Source organism: Stegostoma tigrinum, chromosome 1 (assembly GCF_030684315.1).
Source record: "Stegostoma tigrinum isolate sSteTig4 chromosome 1, sSteTig4.hap1, whole genome shotgun sequence".
In the NCBI taxonomy this organism is placed as follows: Eukaryota; Metazoa; Chordata; class Chondrichthyes; order Orectolobiformes; family Stegostomatidae; genus Stegostoma; species Stegostoma tigrinum.
Window position 1 is genome coordinate 55,483,341 of NC_081354.1, and position 18,646 is coordinate 55,501,986.

Below are 18,646 nucleotides of genomic sequence, written 5' to 3' on the forward strand. Positions count from 1 at the left end.
ACTTTTGAAATTATAATTTGGATATCTACAATGTTATCATCTATTACTTTTAAAACTCTTGGCCTAAAACCATCTGGTTCTCAGCACCATTCCCTCTAATTTTCTTCCCAACTGCACAGGTGTCCAAGGCCCCTTTCCAATATCCTTTCATTCAAGATGTCACTCTTCTTGGCACCTGGTAGGCCACAAACAGCAGTGGTTCTTGGTCCTATTTACAAAGTTTTCCCTAATTATGAATTCCCCTACAACTGTCACCAATGCTTTTACTAACCCACCCCCTTCTCCCGAGATTTGGAGAGGCTTCTGTTCAAATGTGCAGTGGTGAACAATCCGCTGTCCATCCAACAACCTTTATCCTTACACAGACAGAATATAAATACATTGTACCAGTTGGATAAGGCCAGTTCCCGTAGATCTTCATTCATGTTCTCAGCTGAATTCACTTTATTCCCTAAATTATTGGTCAAACCAACAATGTTGTAATCCTACATCTGGGAGATGCAACGAAGATTCACAATTAAGTTTTCATAATATCCTCCTCTCTCTCTAAACCTCTGAGTTCACTTATAAAGATATAAAATAGTTATAAGTCACTAAGCCCTGGGAAGCTGTTGTATAGTCTTTTAACATTGTTTATTTTACATTCATCAACAAAATGCAGGGACACAAGCAGATGTAACACAATTACTGCTTTGTGTTTTCATTTTTCTCTCAAATGACTTCACTGCATTTTCCCTAAGTATCTTAATTATATTTTGGCAGCAACAGACCAATGAAATGCCATCCGTGTGCAGAGGGCAACGGGGGGAGTTACAGCTAAGAGAAGAATTCAAAATCTCCCAGGCAAATTGAAGATGGCGGGCACAGACTTCTGGACATCTGCCAAGATGCCGAAGAATATGAGTTGTGCCAATATTAAATGAAATGCCACCAGTATTAGAGGTGACTGCTGACTTCCTCACTCCTATCACCATGCAGTGCAAGTAGACTGTCCATTTGTACGTAGAAAACAGCACTAAATAATTTGCTTAGACATTGTATACTGAAAATCACTTGATGTGCAAAGGAAACTCTTGTATGTGGGAATATCTCTGCTGGCATGTAGAAAAGAAAGAAGTCAGTTCATGATTTCAAGACAGATTGAATTGAGTATGAAAATTTTATAGAATATCTGCACTCTTGTGATAGCGTTTTTAAAGCACAGCACATGTTCATTATTCTGAACACTCTCTGTGTTACACAGAATATAAAATCACATGACCTGTCAAGACATTGACGGACCATTTTAAGTGGTCCAGTGGACCTCCCAGTTATCCCCTGGTAGCGGCAAGAGCCTTGTTCTATTGCTCCTGGCCTTGGTCTTGGATTAATCAGAGTGAGATCATCAGTCATGGGCACAGGATGATGCCTTTATCCCATGAGTATTCTGCTTTTATGGGCTGCCTCCCTGAAGAGATGAAGAAGTACCAAGTGTTAGATGATGAAGATATCATGAGAGCTCCTTGTCTATTGGTGTTTTAGACAGGTGCAGCCTTGATGGGCCAAAGGGACTTTTTCTGTTCTGTAGACCTCTATGACTCTATATTGGCTGACTACATGAACATTAACAAGTGTGGAATTAAAAACAATTTGCACACACTCATAATGAGAAATCTCTTTTTGTTAAAACTAGGTGTGACGTTGTACCCCTTACACATTCAGTGTGAATATGAGCTATCAATGACATCTTGTCTCTTACCATTTACAAGCCAGCGACTCCAGAGAGCTATATAATAAATATTTATCTGATTTTACATCAAAAATACTGAAAGAAAGATGTACAGAAATATTCAGCCTAAATAAGGATTGATAGATATTTATGAATGGATATTTGTACAATATATTTATACACATAACATGTATGATTATGCATTCCAGTAATATTTAATTTAATAATTGTGTAGCTATCATTCACCAATGGATTGTATATAAATTCAGTTATGCAATAGTTAATTAATACAAGTCATTAAAATTGTTAGAATACTGAGGGAAAAGAAATATGAAATCAGTGCCAGTAGTACTTATTGTAAAATATTTATGATGATAAGGAACATGTCTCAAAGTATTTTACAGCCAACTAAGAACTTTTGAACAGAAATCACTGTCATAATGTAGGAAATGTGACACCAATTTGCACACAACAAACTCCTACAAACAGAGACGAGATAATGACCAGATTTGTTTGAAAAATGTTCATTGAGGATTAAATAGGGGCCAGGAAACATGGAATAACTTCTCTGCTGCAAAATAATGCTGTGAGATCCTTGCATATATTTAAGGCTGAGGTAGATAAATTGTTGACCAGGAGAGGAATCAAGGGTTAAGGAGAAAGGACAGGAAAGTGCATGTGAAGCATGTTGGATCAACCATGAACCTATCGAATTGTGGAGCTGGCTTGAGGGGCCAAAAGTCTATTCCTGTTTTAGTTTTTTATGGTCTTATCTTTTACATTCACCTTAACAGATGGATGAGACCTACTGACTTTGAGCAGTGCGTGATCCATTACCATAGGTAGTCAATGACAGAAATTTTCTGATAGTTCATTGAGCTTTTTTTAGAAATGAGTTCATTAGTGTAATTCTCGTAATTTTTTCCTTTTGTTTTCATATACACGAAATTTGATAATTTAGTTACTGCTCGTGTGACAAACAAACAGTAGAAACATTCCTCTTTCAAGGGACCTCCATTTCCAACAGGCCTAGGTTTAGGATCTCAGCTGGAAGATGACATCTCTAACAATAGTATGATAGTCTTGATTTTTGTGCTCAAATCCTGAAGTGGGATTTTAATCTGTAACCTTGTGATGCAGCCCTGACATTTTGTAGACAAAAGAATCTCTGCCTGGTCCATTTAACGGCTGAGGCCTGATTTTGGAAGTCCCACTTCTAAGCAAAGCGCTTGTCATTTTCATCTGGGAGTCTAGTGGAGAGGACTATGTTGCATCTTGGTGCTTCACAGAGTCAAACACACATACTAAAGTGCAGTTAACTTCAGTTAGATCCAATATTACTGGATGATGTTTGAAACTCGACTGTGGACTTTGGAATTATCATCACAAGATCTGAACTTGACAGAGTGCCTTGAAGAGATACAGTACTCTTGTGCTAGATCCAGAGACACATTTGGGAAAGATAAGATCATGGGTGATAGGGAAGGCAAATGGTATGTTGACTTTTATTTCAAAGAATATGGACTATAAAAATAGTGTTAAAATAATACAAGTCAATGGTCAGACTACATCTAGATTGCTAAGAGCAATTCTAAGAAAATATATACTGGTATTGGGGGCAGTTCAAAGAGGGTTCACTAGGCATGTAAAGAGGGGCTACTGTATGAGGATTGGTTGAATTGTTTGCATTTGTATTCATTGGAATTTAGAAGAATGAGCGATGGTCTTATTGAAACATACAAGATGCTTAGGGGACTTGACAAGGTGGAAACAGAGTGGTTGTTTTCCCTGATGAGAAAGTACCGTTCCAAAAGGCACAATCTTAGAATAAGTCACAGAGTTTGGAGAGAGGTAAGGAAGAATTTCTTCCCTTAGAGGGAAATGAATCTAATGAATTCTTTATCACAAAGCAGTTTTGAAGCAGGTTCATTATATTTATTCACTGCTGAGATAGACAGATTTTTAATTAGAAAGGGAGTTGAAGGTTGTACAGAAAAAACAATAGAGTTGAGGATTATCAGATCAGCCATGAACTCATTGAGCTTATTCTGCTCCAATGTCTTCTGCTCTTTGGGAGATAAAATGCTCATGGAAGCAAATAAATACCCCATGGAATTGTTCAAAATGGACTTGAATGTGTGTATGATATGAATATACTCACCGGAACTGTCAAGATGTTATGGGAACTATTAACCTGTGGAGGGAACTGTTGGTAGAACTGAGAAAACTGTTATTGGACTTGTCAAGTTATTAGGAATATAAGTCCCTGGCTTTAAACTTTCAAAAGCAAACTATTTGCAGTTTTTAAAAGAAGTGCATCTTATTTGAGTATGGACATAGCCTTGTGGGTTGCTTGCTGATTTCACAATCTATTTTGTTACAGTGCCTGGCAGCAAGTACTTTGTTTAACAGGTCCAACAAGTTATGCAGTCTTTGAAGTATGATTGTAAATACGGATGCTTATTTTTATAAGGGATAATGTAGTTGAATTAAACATATTAAATGCAGTGTTTTTTAATCAAAGCAGTTTTTAAATTAAAAAATAAATTTATTAGAACTTTACCTTATTATGGGTTCTGATGTCTGACTGTTGTACTGGGTGAGTTGGCATAGAGATTGTAAGGGCAAAAGGTGTTGGATTCAAATCATGGCTGGTGTGCTTTAGTGCTAAGTTGATACAAAAGTTATAACGGCCCATGTGAGTTGTATTACAGGGCACAGAAGGTATGTGGTGTTGTGGGGGTAGAAGGGGGCCTGGTGATGATTGGACACTGTTTCTAGTTTATCTTTTTTAACATATAGGATATAGTGTCAAATGCCCCCTTTCCTACAACCTGCCTGTGCACCCAGCGGCCTCTACAGCTGCTTTCAAACTCTTTCCCTAAGCACTTAGCCTCACTGTCACCCTCTCACCTTGTATGAAAATCCAGTGCTTTTACCCTCAAGTTGGGTTTGTGGGATCCTAAAATTTTCCCAACACTGCATTTCTAGCTACCAAAAACTACCAACTCAGCCCTAACTATTGCTGTGAGGTAATATGCAAATTGAAGAGTTAACATTCATGCATGAGCTCTCGTTCATTTGAACAGTAGTTTGCAGGGTACTAATTTTGAAGATTAGAATTCAGAATTCATACCGAACTCCTTGCCAGATTGTCCCCACTTATGCTTATTAATTAAGTTTCAGGTGCTCTAAATTACAAACTTTACTGCTCTGTCACATTGATGCTTGTATTCTGCTCTGAAAACCACAGCTGTATTAATCTGCATAAATATTCGCAGAAGCATGAGAAAATATAATTAGAAACAAACTTAAGGATGATATATAAAGGACTTTTCATACGTCATCAAATGTAAGGGATTTAGAACAGAGGGAAAGATTGACATTTTTACAAATATTGCGACAATGTGTAGGGCTTGTGGTTGAGGCTGAACTATGTCAACATTCAAAATTAAATTGGATTATTTGATGAAGGAAAATAGTTGAAAAGATATGGAAACAGCATTGCTAAATGTGATTGGAACTATTTGCCTGCTTGGTGAGTAAGAGCTGACATTGACTGGTTGAGCCAAATGTTTCAATGATGTAAATTCTATGCAATGTATAGATAATTTTATGAAGCTCCACTATTGGCATGGAATGCTAACGATCAGCAGCTCTCATCTGAAGTCTGGGTTTGTACTGCAGACACTGCAACCCTAAAAATTACCCCCACTGTGTTTTCTAACTTGAAATCATAATAGCAGATTGTTTATGTACAAAAACATATAGGAATATATTTTCAGTACTGTACATAATAGACATAACTGTAAAACTAGCAAAACATGACAATGTGAAGAACAATAGAAAATGGTAAACATACTCTGAAGGTCCAGAGAATATGGACAAGTGAGAAAGGGTTCACAGTTATAACTTGTTTGTTCCCACTACAAATGTTGCCTGACCAGCTGTGAATTTCCAGCATTTTATCACTTTTATTTCAGATTTCTAGCATCTGCACTTTTGTTTCATTTTATGGATATTATGTTATTCAGGTAGCTAAATGTCAATATTACAATTCAATTACTATGTAAATGATTGGAATATCACTCTTGCTAAAATGAAACTAGTATATTCTGAAGATAAATCTTTCACCGTTAGTTCACACAGAAATGTGAAATGGTCTCCACAGTTCAATGGAAAATATTGCCTCCAGTTATAAACTGCTCAATATCTATCAGTACAGTGACAAAGTTTTCTGTTTCATTTCATAATACAGCACTCCGTTTTATTTCCAAAAGTACAATCCATCTTTTGAAGTTTACAGTCACTTTCAGGCTGGGGTAATGAAAAAAACGTTCTGTAGCAAATTCAACTGTTTGAGAACATCAAGTTTTGTGATTTTATGATCTTCTCATTCTCAGGCCAATATATCACTGTCAATTTACATGAAAGGGATATTTTTGGATGAAAACGTGGCAAATGTTAAATGAGAAATGACCAAGGTCCAGTTGAATCACCTTTTACCCTTCTGGTCGTTCTCGTGTCTTTATTTAGATGATTTGTTGGCCTTTTGAGGTATGTGAAATACTTTATAATACACACTGGCAATAAGTTGCCACCAGTTCCTGCATCAATTTTGAGAACTGGATAAAGTTTGAAGGCTGTATACATTAACTACCAATTGTTATAAAGTAGTTTAACTTTAGATTCAATAAAAGAAATATGCAAAATTACTTTCTCATGACTGCTGCTCGCAGTAATCTCAGCATTTCCAGTTTGGTATTTGTTACCATGATGTAAAATGACTTTGGAGTCGCCACTTAAAATCATACACCACGAGATATCTTATCAATTTTCCTTATTTTACCCACAGATCTGGTATTCTGTCGTTGTGTGTCAGTTGTGGCTTAATTATTAATATTTTCATCTCCAAATTAGGAAGTCTTAGTGTCGAATCGCACTCCAGCACAAATATGAAGTCAGACATTCCATGCAGTACTGAAGATGGTCGCAACGTTGGAGATACTCTTTCAGATGAGGCATTAAATTGAGGTCCCATCACTTCCTCGCGGTGGATTTGAGGGATCCCCTGGCATTATTTAGAAGAGTAGATGCGTCATCTTTTGTGTCTTGATCAAGATTTGTTACTCAAACAACATTACAATTTGTGAGGGTTTGCTGCATGCAATCTACTTTCACGTTTCGCACGTTAGAGAGACTTCACTTTAATTGACAAAGATGTTTTGAGACGTCTTGTGGTGACGAAAAGAGCTATATAAATACACGTCTTTCTTATGTTTCGATTTAATAGATGGGTGAGGCAGTTTATTTTAAACTCAAATAAAGGCCACCGAATCCATTCAGATGGAAAACATCTGGATGAACGGTCAGGGACAATGAGAACTGCATATTTAGGGTCAGAGATAACACAGTGTGGAGCTGGAGAAACACAGCGGGCCAGGCAGCATCAGAGAAGAAGGAAAGCTGATGTTTCGGGACGGGACCCTTCTTCAGAAATTTCTGATGCTGCTTGCCCTGCTGTGTTCCTCCAGCTCCACACTGTTATGGGTCAACAGAGTAATTTATTGAAACATTGTTTGTTTTCTGGAAAAGAAAGGAAACATTACACATTCTACACCAGACAGCAAATCGAGTCTTCATTCAAGTTTGAATTAAAGACACCCATAATTAAGAGTTCAGAATTCCAGTATTTGTTGTCTTTTTTGGCGACTGGTTTGCATGCTCCTCACTCACGTAAAAGCTTCCGTCATCTCCCAAAATCTAGTCTTGCGGTTCTGTCTGTGCAAACCCAGAATTTGCAACACAGACACACACATAAAGTCTTCAGGGTGGACTGGGTCGCGCGCCAACGGGGCTCTTGAATTCCGCGCGACTTGTCCCGTCGAGGAGCAGCAGCCTGCTCCTGCGCGTGCGCGGAGGCGCGCGCCGAGCCTGAGCTCGCGCTGCGGCGGTGTCTGCGGCTGGAGCTCACGGATAGGCAGAGCTCGGGAGGAGAGCGCGAGGACCAGCGCCGCATTACCACTGAGTGACAGCGGCTCACACTCATCCCTCAGCAGCCACTCTTTCCGGCAGGACGACAAGCGCAATCCGGCAGAGACAGTTTATTTTTTAGAAAAAGAAAAATCGGTCCCAACAGTTTTAATTCGAAACTATTTTCAAACCCTGGCTTCTTTTATTTTAATTTATATATTTACGCGCGTGCTGTTTTTGCGCATTGGGTAACAACAGGTTGTGATCTGCGTGTAACACCCCTATCCGCAGGGCTAAGCAATAAGTAAGTTGTGTCAATTTGGGATCTCAATACATCGAATCGAAATGAGTACTAGTGGTGAGTAGACTTTTGTTTAGGACCATTATTGATGCGATTTTCATTTTACAGATAATACAGCTTTAATTTTAATATCTGTACTGGAATATTGGCGTCTGCAGCAGTAGTACCGTATTTACAAGAATAAATGTTTCTACTGTCTAGATATTACTGCCAAATTCGTACAGTGATTATTTTGGCCTTTATTCTTCTGCCAACATTTGCTGGGTTGGTTTGTCTTGGAAAATTCGAATGGAGTTCCTGCAAATACTGGGGTGCATTCGCACGGTGTAGTGAAGCAATCTGGTGTGTTTCAGGTTTGTTGCACTTCAAAAGGAAATGCCTATTTTGTTTGTTCCAGTCCGGCGAAGAACCAGTTGCAAATCCAGAGCATCTCATCTAGGATTCTGTGCGGTGTGCACTACGTTGACTCTTGTTTTGCCCCACCCCGTGGTTTGTTTCAATGTTAACCGCATTTTAGTAATTCTTGGAGTGTCATTCTAGACCACTGTGGAAGTTTGATTCATTCTAAATATAGATAGGAACATAGCAGTACAATGCGCACAGTGACTAGTTTTAGACATTGACACATCTATTATGGGTTTCAGCTTTAACATGTGTCTGCTAAATAAATCTCTCCTTTTCACACGACATTATGAATTAATACTGCTGATATACGGTGTATTCATTACATGGCATCTTTGCACATCTAAAACCGGATACTTCTTAGGCCGGAGAATGTTAATTCGGAATACAGTATAGATTCTGAGATATAGAGTTTCTCCTTTGAACACAGTTGGTTATCTGGGCACAAATTGTGTTTGAAATGGTACTGTTTTCCTGGGGAAGTTTTAAGTTTCAGTTCATATTTATTTGCATAATTACAAACGTGAAATATTCCATGAACGAGTGCATAAATATTTATTGATCCATTTGAAAATGGTAATCTGATGCAATGTTATAAATACAGCTGGTTTGAACATAAATGAGTTTTTTCAGAAAATTGTGTAAATGAATGACTGTAAACCAAGCTGATTATAAATATCTGAAAATTACTTTCAAAAATTGAAAAAAAAGAGTTCTGTAGGTGTACATCAGTTTCTTAGTAAATCATTTGTATCTTGTACTGAAACTGAATTTAAGAAACCTCAAATAGACTCAATTGGCAAAAACTTGCAATGCTTATTAATTTGATCAGCTTTCAAGATGTTTTTCAAAGCAGTGAAAGATTGTGAAAACTGTCAGATGCAAATTGGTTTTTTGAAATATAGGTTTTGGATGAATGATGTTCGAAAAATGAAACAATGCGGCATCTCTACCTTTTAAGTTTGGTCGGCCAACAGAGATTGTATACTCAGAGGCTGTAATGCTGAATGATATTGTCACTATCATGATAATGTATTTCATGTATATATATCAAAATTAATGCACAGATTGATTGGCACGCTGGCCTTCAAGCGTACTAAAACAACAATTGAGGAAATCTCCAGTATCATATTTTGATTTGCATGAGAGCATAATAATGAAAACTTTGGCTCATTGTTTTGAAAGTACTAGTTGATTCACGTGTATCTCAAAGAAACTTTTTACTGTTCGCTGTTTCACCATGAGGAAAACATGGACTCAAACATGCCCTTATCCTGATGTTAGAAATTTATTTTACTCATAACAGGAATCTCTGCATTGTTCAAAAGAACCTGTAGAGGGTTCCTTACTTTCACTGTGATCTTCGGTAACTTCTAGTGACAGTAAAATATCAAACTGTCTTGCTGGGGGTTATTTTCTATGGATAGCAAGTGAGTCCATATTTGTAATATATTTGGGGTTAAAAAATTCAGAAAATGTACAGAATAGCCTCTTTGCAATCAAAATCAGTATATTTTGTGATTATTTTGAACACGTTTTTAAAAAAATCAGACTTTCAATGAGTTCTGCATTTAGGATGTGTAGTTATATACTCGTGACAGTATGTTGAGTTTTTTTGCATAATTAATTCATGGGGTATGATCATTGTTTGCTAGTACAGCCATTATTGCTCATCCCTATTTGTCCTGGAGAAGGCCATGCTTTCTTGAACCTCTTTCGGGCATAGACACACCTACAGTGCTGTTAGGAAGGGAGCTTTGGGATTTTGACCCAGCAACACTGAAAGAATTGCATCATAGTTCCACATCAGATGGTATGTGATTTGGAGGTGGTGGTGGAATTCCCAAGCTCTGATAAGACCCTAAGGTGTAAGAGCAAAAGTAGGTCATTCACAATGACTCTGCTCTGCCATTCATTTAGATCATGGCTGATCGTTATAATCCTTATCTACACTTTCCTGTAATTCCCCACAGCCCTGTATTCCTTTAATGATAACTTGATGACCCAGCCCTCTGTGGTAAAGAATTCCACAGATACATCACCCTTTGAGAGTATAAATTCCTCCTCATCTCTGTCTTAAACGTGTGACCCTTCCTCTGCAATTATGCTGTCTGGTCCTAGACTATCCTACAAAGGGAGGCAACCTTTCTGTATCTATCTTGTCAGGACCTTTATAAATCTTATATGTTTCAATAAGGGCACCTTGCATTCTTCTAAATTCTAAAGACTACAGGCTCAACCTCTCCTCATAAAGTAGCCCTTCCGTACCTGAAATTGGCTGAATGCATCTTCTCTGAACTGCCTCCGATGCCAATATATGTTCCCTTTGGTAAGGTGCCCAAAACTGCTTACAGTATTCCACCTACGGTCTAACTGGAGCCTTGTATCGTTTTAGCAAAACTTCCCCATTTTATACTTCAATCTGTTTAAAATAAAGGCGAACATGTGATTGTCTCAGTATTACCTGCTGGACTTAGATGCTAGTTTTTTTTGTGATTCATAGACAAGGACTGTCAAATCCCCCTGTAATGTAACTTTCTGCAGTCTTTGTTCATCAAATAATATTCAGCTCTGCTATTCCTCCTGCATAAGTGCATAACCTCGTATTTTTCCTCATTGTATACCATCTGCCAAATTTTGGTCCGCTCGCTTAACCTGATCGTATTCCTCTGCACTCTTTGTGTCGTCCTCACCAGTTGCCTTCCCATCTGTTATCCTCAGCTGTACACGTAGCTACAGCACATACACTTTGCTCAGTAATATCTGTGATATGTAATTATTGTTCCAATATTGATCCTGCTGGCACTCCATGAGTTATGGTGCTGCCCTTGCCCTTTTGGTTGGTGGATATTGAGGGTTTGGAACATGCTGTTGAAGGAGGCTTGGTGAGTTATTGCCTGTAACTAATAGATAGTACACCCTGCTGCTCTGTGTGCCAATGCTGAGGACAGTGTATGTTGATGTTGGTAGGTGGGGTGCCAAACAAGCAGATTGCTTTGTCTTTGATGGTGTTAAGACTCTGGAGTGTTGTTACAGCTGCATTTATCCAGACAAGTGGAGACTATTTCATTATACTTCTGACTTATCTTGTAGGTGCTGGAGATACAGGAGGTGAATTAGGCAGTGTGGAATTTATAACCTCTGACTTGCTGTTGTAGACACAATATTTATATGAATGTTCCAATTTAGTTTCTGGCTTTTGGCAAGCCCCAGCATGATGGCAGGGATTCAGTAATGGTAATGCTATTGAACAATAAATGGCAATGGTTAGATCTCTCTTGTTAGAAATGCCATTGCACTTGCTGCTTCTTATTCCAAGCCTAGATCTTGTCCAGATTTTGCTGCATTTTAATGTAGATAACTTTGGTATCATTGTCATACTTAATGGTAAACATTGTGCAATCAATAGAAAACATTCCCACTTTTGACCTTGTGTTGGAAGAAAGATAATCAAAACAGCAGCTGAAGATGGTTGTATATTCTATCCTGAGGAACTCCAGCAGAAATGTCCTCTGATTGAAAAGACTGACGTCCAATCAACACAACCATTGATCCATTGCTCCTTTGCTCTGCTTTTTGTGGACAGGACATACCCCTGGGCAAATTTTCCATATTGTCATAACATAACTGGATGGGAATGTTTTATCTGTACAATAAAATTTAATATCACCAAGTAAAACGGCAACAGGTGGACATTTTATAATCTCATTTAGCAAGTAACCAGGTGTAATCAAATTAGACACTTTTCAGGAACTGTTAACGTATTGTAACTGACAGAAAATAAAAAGATGACTAAACAGTTTCTTGTAGAATTGCGGTGTTTTGCATTGATTCCATTTTTGTGTAATATTCTAGAACCTCATACAAAACAAACAGACGAAGAAATCAACGTGCGATTGTTTTATCTTTTTCTTTTGATTTCAATAAGTTTTATTTAGAGTTTGCTGCCTGCAAAATTATGCTTTTGTTATACAGAACTGAGTGAAAAATTTAAGATGACACTTTGGTCCAGTACTGCGCTATTAGAGGTCTAGTCTTTTGAGATATCAAACTGAGAATTCTGCAGTTGAATGTAAAAGAACTCATAGCACTAATTTTAAAAAAAAATGCTTTGGAACATCTCCTTTGTGTCCTGGCCAACATTTGTCCCTCAGCCAATGTCACAAAAACAGATTTAACTGGTGGCTGTTTGATTGCTGTTTGCTGGAACTTGCTTTGTGCAAATTAGTCACAAAGTGCTTTGGTACTTCCCGAGGTGGTGCAGGACGCAATTAACTGTCAGGTGTAGCATCAAAAAAGAAACTTGTAGTCAGCACCATGGCCTGAATCGTTTGCTTCTATAAAAAAATTCATTTACCATGAATCCATCCAGAAAATTAGCAGCCTGTGGAAAGTAGTGGTCTGACTCATGGTGACTAGTCAGACCACAGCTAGAATGCTGTGAGCAGGTTGGGGCCCCTTATACTGGCATTTGTGGAAGTCCAGAGAAAGTTCATGAGGTTGATCCCAGGTATGGAGGGACTATCTTATGAGATTGAGTAGTTTGGTCCTATACTTTTTGGAATATGAAAAGAATGAGAAGCGATCTTATTGAAACATTCAAGGTTCTTATAGGACTTGAAAGGGTAAATGCAGAAAAGGTTATTTCCCCCATGTGGGAGAGTATAAGTCCAGAGAAGAGAATTGCAGAAAAAGGGGTTACCCGTTTAATGGACAGATGAGAACAAATTTCGTTTCTGAGGGTTGTGAATCTGTGGAATTCTTTACCATGGAGGGCTTTTGAGGCTGAGCTGGACAGATTTTTAATCAGTAAGGGAAACAAGGGTTGTAGGGAAAAGGCAGGAAAGTTGAGTTGGATATTATCAGATCAGCCATGACCTAATCAAATGGTGGAGTAGACTCAATTGGCTGAATGACCAGCTTCTGTTTTCATGTCTTACGATGAATCAATTTCTATGCACACAGAGTTATGGAGTCTGCATCAGAATTGGACCATTTGACCCAGCTCACCATACAAGAGTAAAAGAAATGGGAGCCGGAGTGTGACCCCTGGCTCGTTGAGCCTTCTCTGACATTCAATAACGTCATGAATGACTTGCACAGCTATTTATTCTATATTTGAGCCTCCTCTGTCCTCCTTGATCAATCATATTAATGTATCGTTTTGCTCCTTCTTTGTGCTTGCCCTTAAATGCTTCTGTACTATTCACGGTTCTTCCGATTATTTGTGTAAAGAAATTTTTTTTGATTTCCATGTTGCATTTATTAATAACTGCGTTATATTTATGACGCATAGTTTTGGTCTCTCCCAGCCACTTCTCGATAATAACCCTGATAAACTTCTTTCATAACCTTGGAGACCGATATCAGGTGCCACATGTTGGGCTGTTACACATGTCAGCATTTCATCTACTCATTTTGAGTGAAAAGAGTCCAGCATTTTTAGCCTTTCCTCGTAAGTATAGAAATAACAAGGATGTAACATTACTTTACATAATGCAAGCAGTCTGAGGAGAATAGAAAGATAGAAGCTGATGGGTTGTAAGACGTAGATTAAATTTCTAAAAGAAACAACATGGGTTCATAAAACTTGCATCATTTACCTGTTTTCATGTATGCTTTATTTCAGTATAAATTGACAGGGAATTGTAGTATCCGAGTTCCATGTGCTATGTACTTTGTTAGATGGCTGAAGTATTAATATCAAAGTAAATGTGAATGCAGCTGTTTGTGAATGGTGCACTTATTACAACAGGGAAGACGGACTCACTAATTGTGAAACTGCCTTGTGGTGAACAAAAATGGGAACAGAACTTAATTTCTTTTTATCTAAAGTGATTTTAATATCAGTTGTAAAAAACACTAAGATAGATCTGAAAATCTTCATAAGGTATTTCCTGTACTTATGCTTTCATCTGAAATAACCTAAGAAATAAGAGCAGGATTAGAATTATAAGATCTCAAGCCTGCTGCATTTAATTCTGTAAGATCAAAGCTGACATTTTACCCAGGTACACTTTCTAAATGATACCCCTTTCTCTTAGTTATCAAAGTCCTAACAGGCTCTGAATGCAGAATATTCTTGAGGCCGTCACTATTTTTCTTCCATTTGTCTGTTTTTTTTTTATTTAGAACTGAGAGTTGAAGTTGAGAATTGAACTTTGAACAGTGGCATTTTTTTATTTTAAGAAAAGAGAACTAAGATAGATATTTACTGTGGGAAACTGGCCTGGAAAGATAATGCAAACTATTGCAACTCCAAGGACACTACCGACACTTCAGTACCAAGGTGTTGTTACGCTCAGGGACTAACTACTGATTTGAGGTTGAATTCATCAGTCAAGGGTTGACCCTTGTTGGCCAGCCAACCACAGAGAATATTGAGGAAAAAGGGGAAAGCAAGGACAAATATCTGGTTCTGAGAGAGTTTGAGCATCAGGCAATTTTGTGTTTTGAAATGTTCTGGATGGTGTTGTTTTTGCTTTGCTTTCTCTATGATTTCATGCTAGTTATCAACTTATTGGTTGTTCTGAGTGGACAATCCCAGTCTGTAAGGAGTAGGTGCATAATTCTGGAAGTTTGCTAAGGTTGTTTGCAGTGACCGGTGACTTCAGAATTCAAGCAAGATATACAGTCCTAAATGTCTGTAATACAACCCATCATCCAAGGATTTCATAAAGGCCTGGTATTCATCATTAAAAGGGTAATTGCACTGGAAAATTACAAATCCTTTCTTTTCTAATCCCAAATCTTTGTGTGTTTGCCCATGATGTATGAGCAGGGTATATGATCAAAGAAAGTTGAGCTTAGATTGTAGATATTAAATAGATTGCCTTGTTGTTTATCTGTGTTCTGTTGACGTTACTAGATTAATAAAATAATTTTTGTTTAGGTTATCAACTTGGTGTCCAAGATCTGTTATTTGTGAAGTTTGGTTCAGAACAACTGAGCAAATTTGGTAGTTATTGAATGTTTTAATTTCATTGTGTTGCAAATCCAGTGATAGTAAGGCTGATTTTCTTTGGCTTTCTATCCCCGTGTTGTGACAAGATTTACAGATGAATCATCCACAGTTCTCTGTGGTAGAGAATTCTGAAGTTTGAGTAATGGTTAACATACTGTTGGTTTCCTAATTGCTGCCTGCACTTGTGTGCAATTCTCATAAAAGAACATTCACATCCCTCTGAATAGTAATATTTTCAATTTGTTCACCATTTTAAAAATATTCTGCTTTTTGCTACCAATGTATATAATTTTGCACTCTCTACGTAATATTCCCTGTCCCATATTTGTGCCCAGTCATCACGCCTGTCTAAATCCTTTTGAAGTCTCTTTTGTGACCTCCTTATTATTTACTTCGCAGATATCTTTGGACCCTTAACCAACTTGGATGCACCATACTCAGTCCCTTCATCATTTAATTTATTATCCTATAAATAACTGAGATTTAAGTACTTGTCTTGAAGCACTCATTCGACAACATTTTGCCAAACCTACAGTTTACTCTGACTCTCGTTTCTGACTGTTAACCAAGCCTCTATCCGTACTAATATATTATTCCCAATACCATAAGCTTTGATGTATCACCTTGTATTTTTTTTCCACAATCCCATTAAAGGAGCATTACTTCAATCATTAGATCTTTATACCTTGACACTATAGTACAGTATAGCATGAGTCAAATAACTCAAGGCTACCTGAGGCCTCCCTGTTCGTTGTTAATATTACAACACCCTGGAAAAGTTTCCTTGATCTGCAAATATGCTTTCAGAAATGAAAGTTCCATAGTTTCAAATGGGAATCTTTGCAGCAATTTTTTTATATTTGTTATATGTTTTAATTCTTACAAAACATAGCATACTGTAGATACTCAACCTCTTAGCATTTTTGTTGTTTTTAGACATACTTTGAAGATAGTACAGAGAATTTATAGATAGTACAGAGATCTTAAAGAACATGCTGTAACAAATATATGTGGTATACAAGTTAATAAGTATTGAAAAGATATTAACATATGGAATTTCTACGCATAAGTTTTAAATACCTTGATTTAAACAAACCACCTGCATAGTTATGTCCATCACTACATACTCATTTAATTGCTAGACTTTTCCATTGCGATTCTGTAACTGGTTATATTGAAGTTCATGTAGGCAAAACTGTTTGTCATCTTTTTGGAGAAATGTCCTATCTTTATTCAGTAAGAGGGCATGGCTAAAATTGAGATGTTTGTGGAGAATTATGAACAAAATTCCACACCCAGTCAGCTTGACCAGAAGTGCGTTGCAGTTCCAAAGTAATCATGCTGCCACAATGCCTGTTCTTAAATAATCCTTCCTATCATGGTAGCATTGAAGAGTTTACACAGTGTAATCATGAGGGAGAGGATTCTTTATAATGAATTGAATGTTTAAATTCTAGTCTTTATAGTTTTGAAAATATTAAGAAAGATTCATATCTTCAATCACGCTGTTTAGATAAAGTATTATGATACCATTAATAAGACTCTTGTTTGTACAAGTAAAATGTTCTTCTGTTTGATGTCAATTTTATGGTTGGTTGTCAGTTCAAGATTCTAGTTTGCATTCACTACTGTTATCCACAGATGTATATTACATCATTTATATTCAAGTTGGAGTGAGTTTTCTTGAAGTCCAAAGGCGTTGAGGATCTAATTTACTGATATTTTGTTTCTTAAGTAGTGACTATTTGTGATAGTTGCAGTTATCCCTCGTAGTGATGTGCATGAGTTATTTTAAGCCGTTCCTTTCATCATTCATCTCTCCTGTCATTATTTTTATTCAACCTGCTCAAACATGTTAAGACATGCTACTGAGGCAGGTGGAACTTGAATCCAGACTTCTGGAGCAGAGGTAGTGACTTTACCACTGTGGCACAAAACACTTGTCTCATTTCCTCTCTACTATTTTTAAATAATAATCTATGGACCAAATTAAACCAAAAATAGAATTGACAGCCCTTGAAAGATACTGGAACAAAAGTCTAAATCACAAAAGCAACTTACACATTTAAAATTAAACACCATTCTGGGGGCTGAAGATGCTTCCTAGTCCACTCATTACAGAAAGCCTGAAGCGTACCAGTGGACACCACATGGTCCCTTTCTAAAAGATATGCAGATGTAGATAAAACAGCAAAAAAAGGCCAGCTGTTGGGTGCAGCAGCTCCCTCTGTGCACATTGCCTGGAATTGTTAATGGTCACCTTGGCTAAACATGAGGACGTCCTCCAATCTCCATTTCTTTTTCCGTATTGGTCACTTAAAGTTTAGTATGAGGTTAAAGTACAACAAAAATTGTAACAATAGCTCCTTTTAAAAATAAACAGAAAAGGGGCTGGAGCCTATAGCAATCTGTCTAAACATATCCCATGGCTTCCTTAAGGCAGCAAGAATTACAGGACGCATGAGAATATCAAAACATACTTAACCTATGATGGCATTTAATCAACCTGTTTGAACTTGCAATGAGACATGAAATGTGGACATTTTGGATCAGAGGTAGGGACAATACAGCTTCACCATAAGACCCTTGCCTTCAGCTCCTCTATATCAATTTGTAGCATACTTGCCTTTTGAGAGATTGACTTATCCACAATATGCGCCTGCATGCAATCTAATCATTCATCTAGCAAATAGCCACATTTAATTAATTGGTAACGCAGGTAGTATAGTGGTAATTGATAATAGATGAAAGTACCATGGATAATTTGGTGGTGGGAAAAATGCCACTGTGTAGGATGCGATAACCCTTCCAGATATATCAAAAAACAGAAAAGAGAAAAAAAAAGCGAACGCCTCCACTTAGGGAAAATTAGGCAACCACAGGGGTTAGTGATAATGGGAATTGCAGATGCTGGAGAATCCAAGATAATAAAGTGTGGAGCTGGATGAACACAGCAGGCCACGCAGCATCTCAGGAGCACAAAAGCTGACGTTTAGGGCCTAGACCCTTCATCAGAGAGCTATTACCTCTCTGATGAAGGGTCTAGGCCCTAAACGTCAGCTTTTGTGCTCCTGAGATGCTGCGTGGCCTGCTGTGTTCATCCAGCTCCACACTTTATTATCTTGGATTCTCCAGCATCTGAAGTGTGGAGCTGGATGAACACAGCAGGCCACGCAGCATCTCAGGAGCACAAAAGCTGACGTTTAGGGCCTAGACCCTTCATCAGAGAGCTATTACCTCTCTGATGAAGGGTCTAGGCCCGAAACGTCAGCATTTGTGCTCCTGAGATGCTGCTTGG

The 18,646-nt window shown here is 37.8% G+C and overlaps 1 protein-coding gene across 1 annotated transcript in view; it reads left to right on the forward strand.

Annotated features, from left to right (window-relative positions):
- The first annotated feature begins 7,663 nt into the window (after positions 1-7,663).
- The window catches only part of ablim2 (actin binding LIM protein family, member 2), a 333,460-nt gene continuing 322,477 nt past the window's right edge, over positions 7,664-18,646 (forward strand). The window contains exon 1 of the mRNA XM_048533104.2: positions 7,664-8,039. Coding sequence (XP_048389061.1) covers positions 8,027-8,039 — 13 coding nt within the window. The 5' untranslated portion in view covers positions 7,664-8,026. The remainder of the gene's footprint in view (positions 8,040-18,646) is intronic.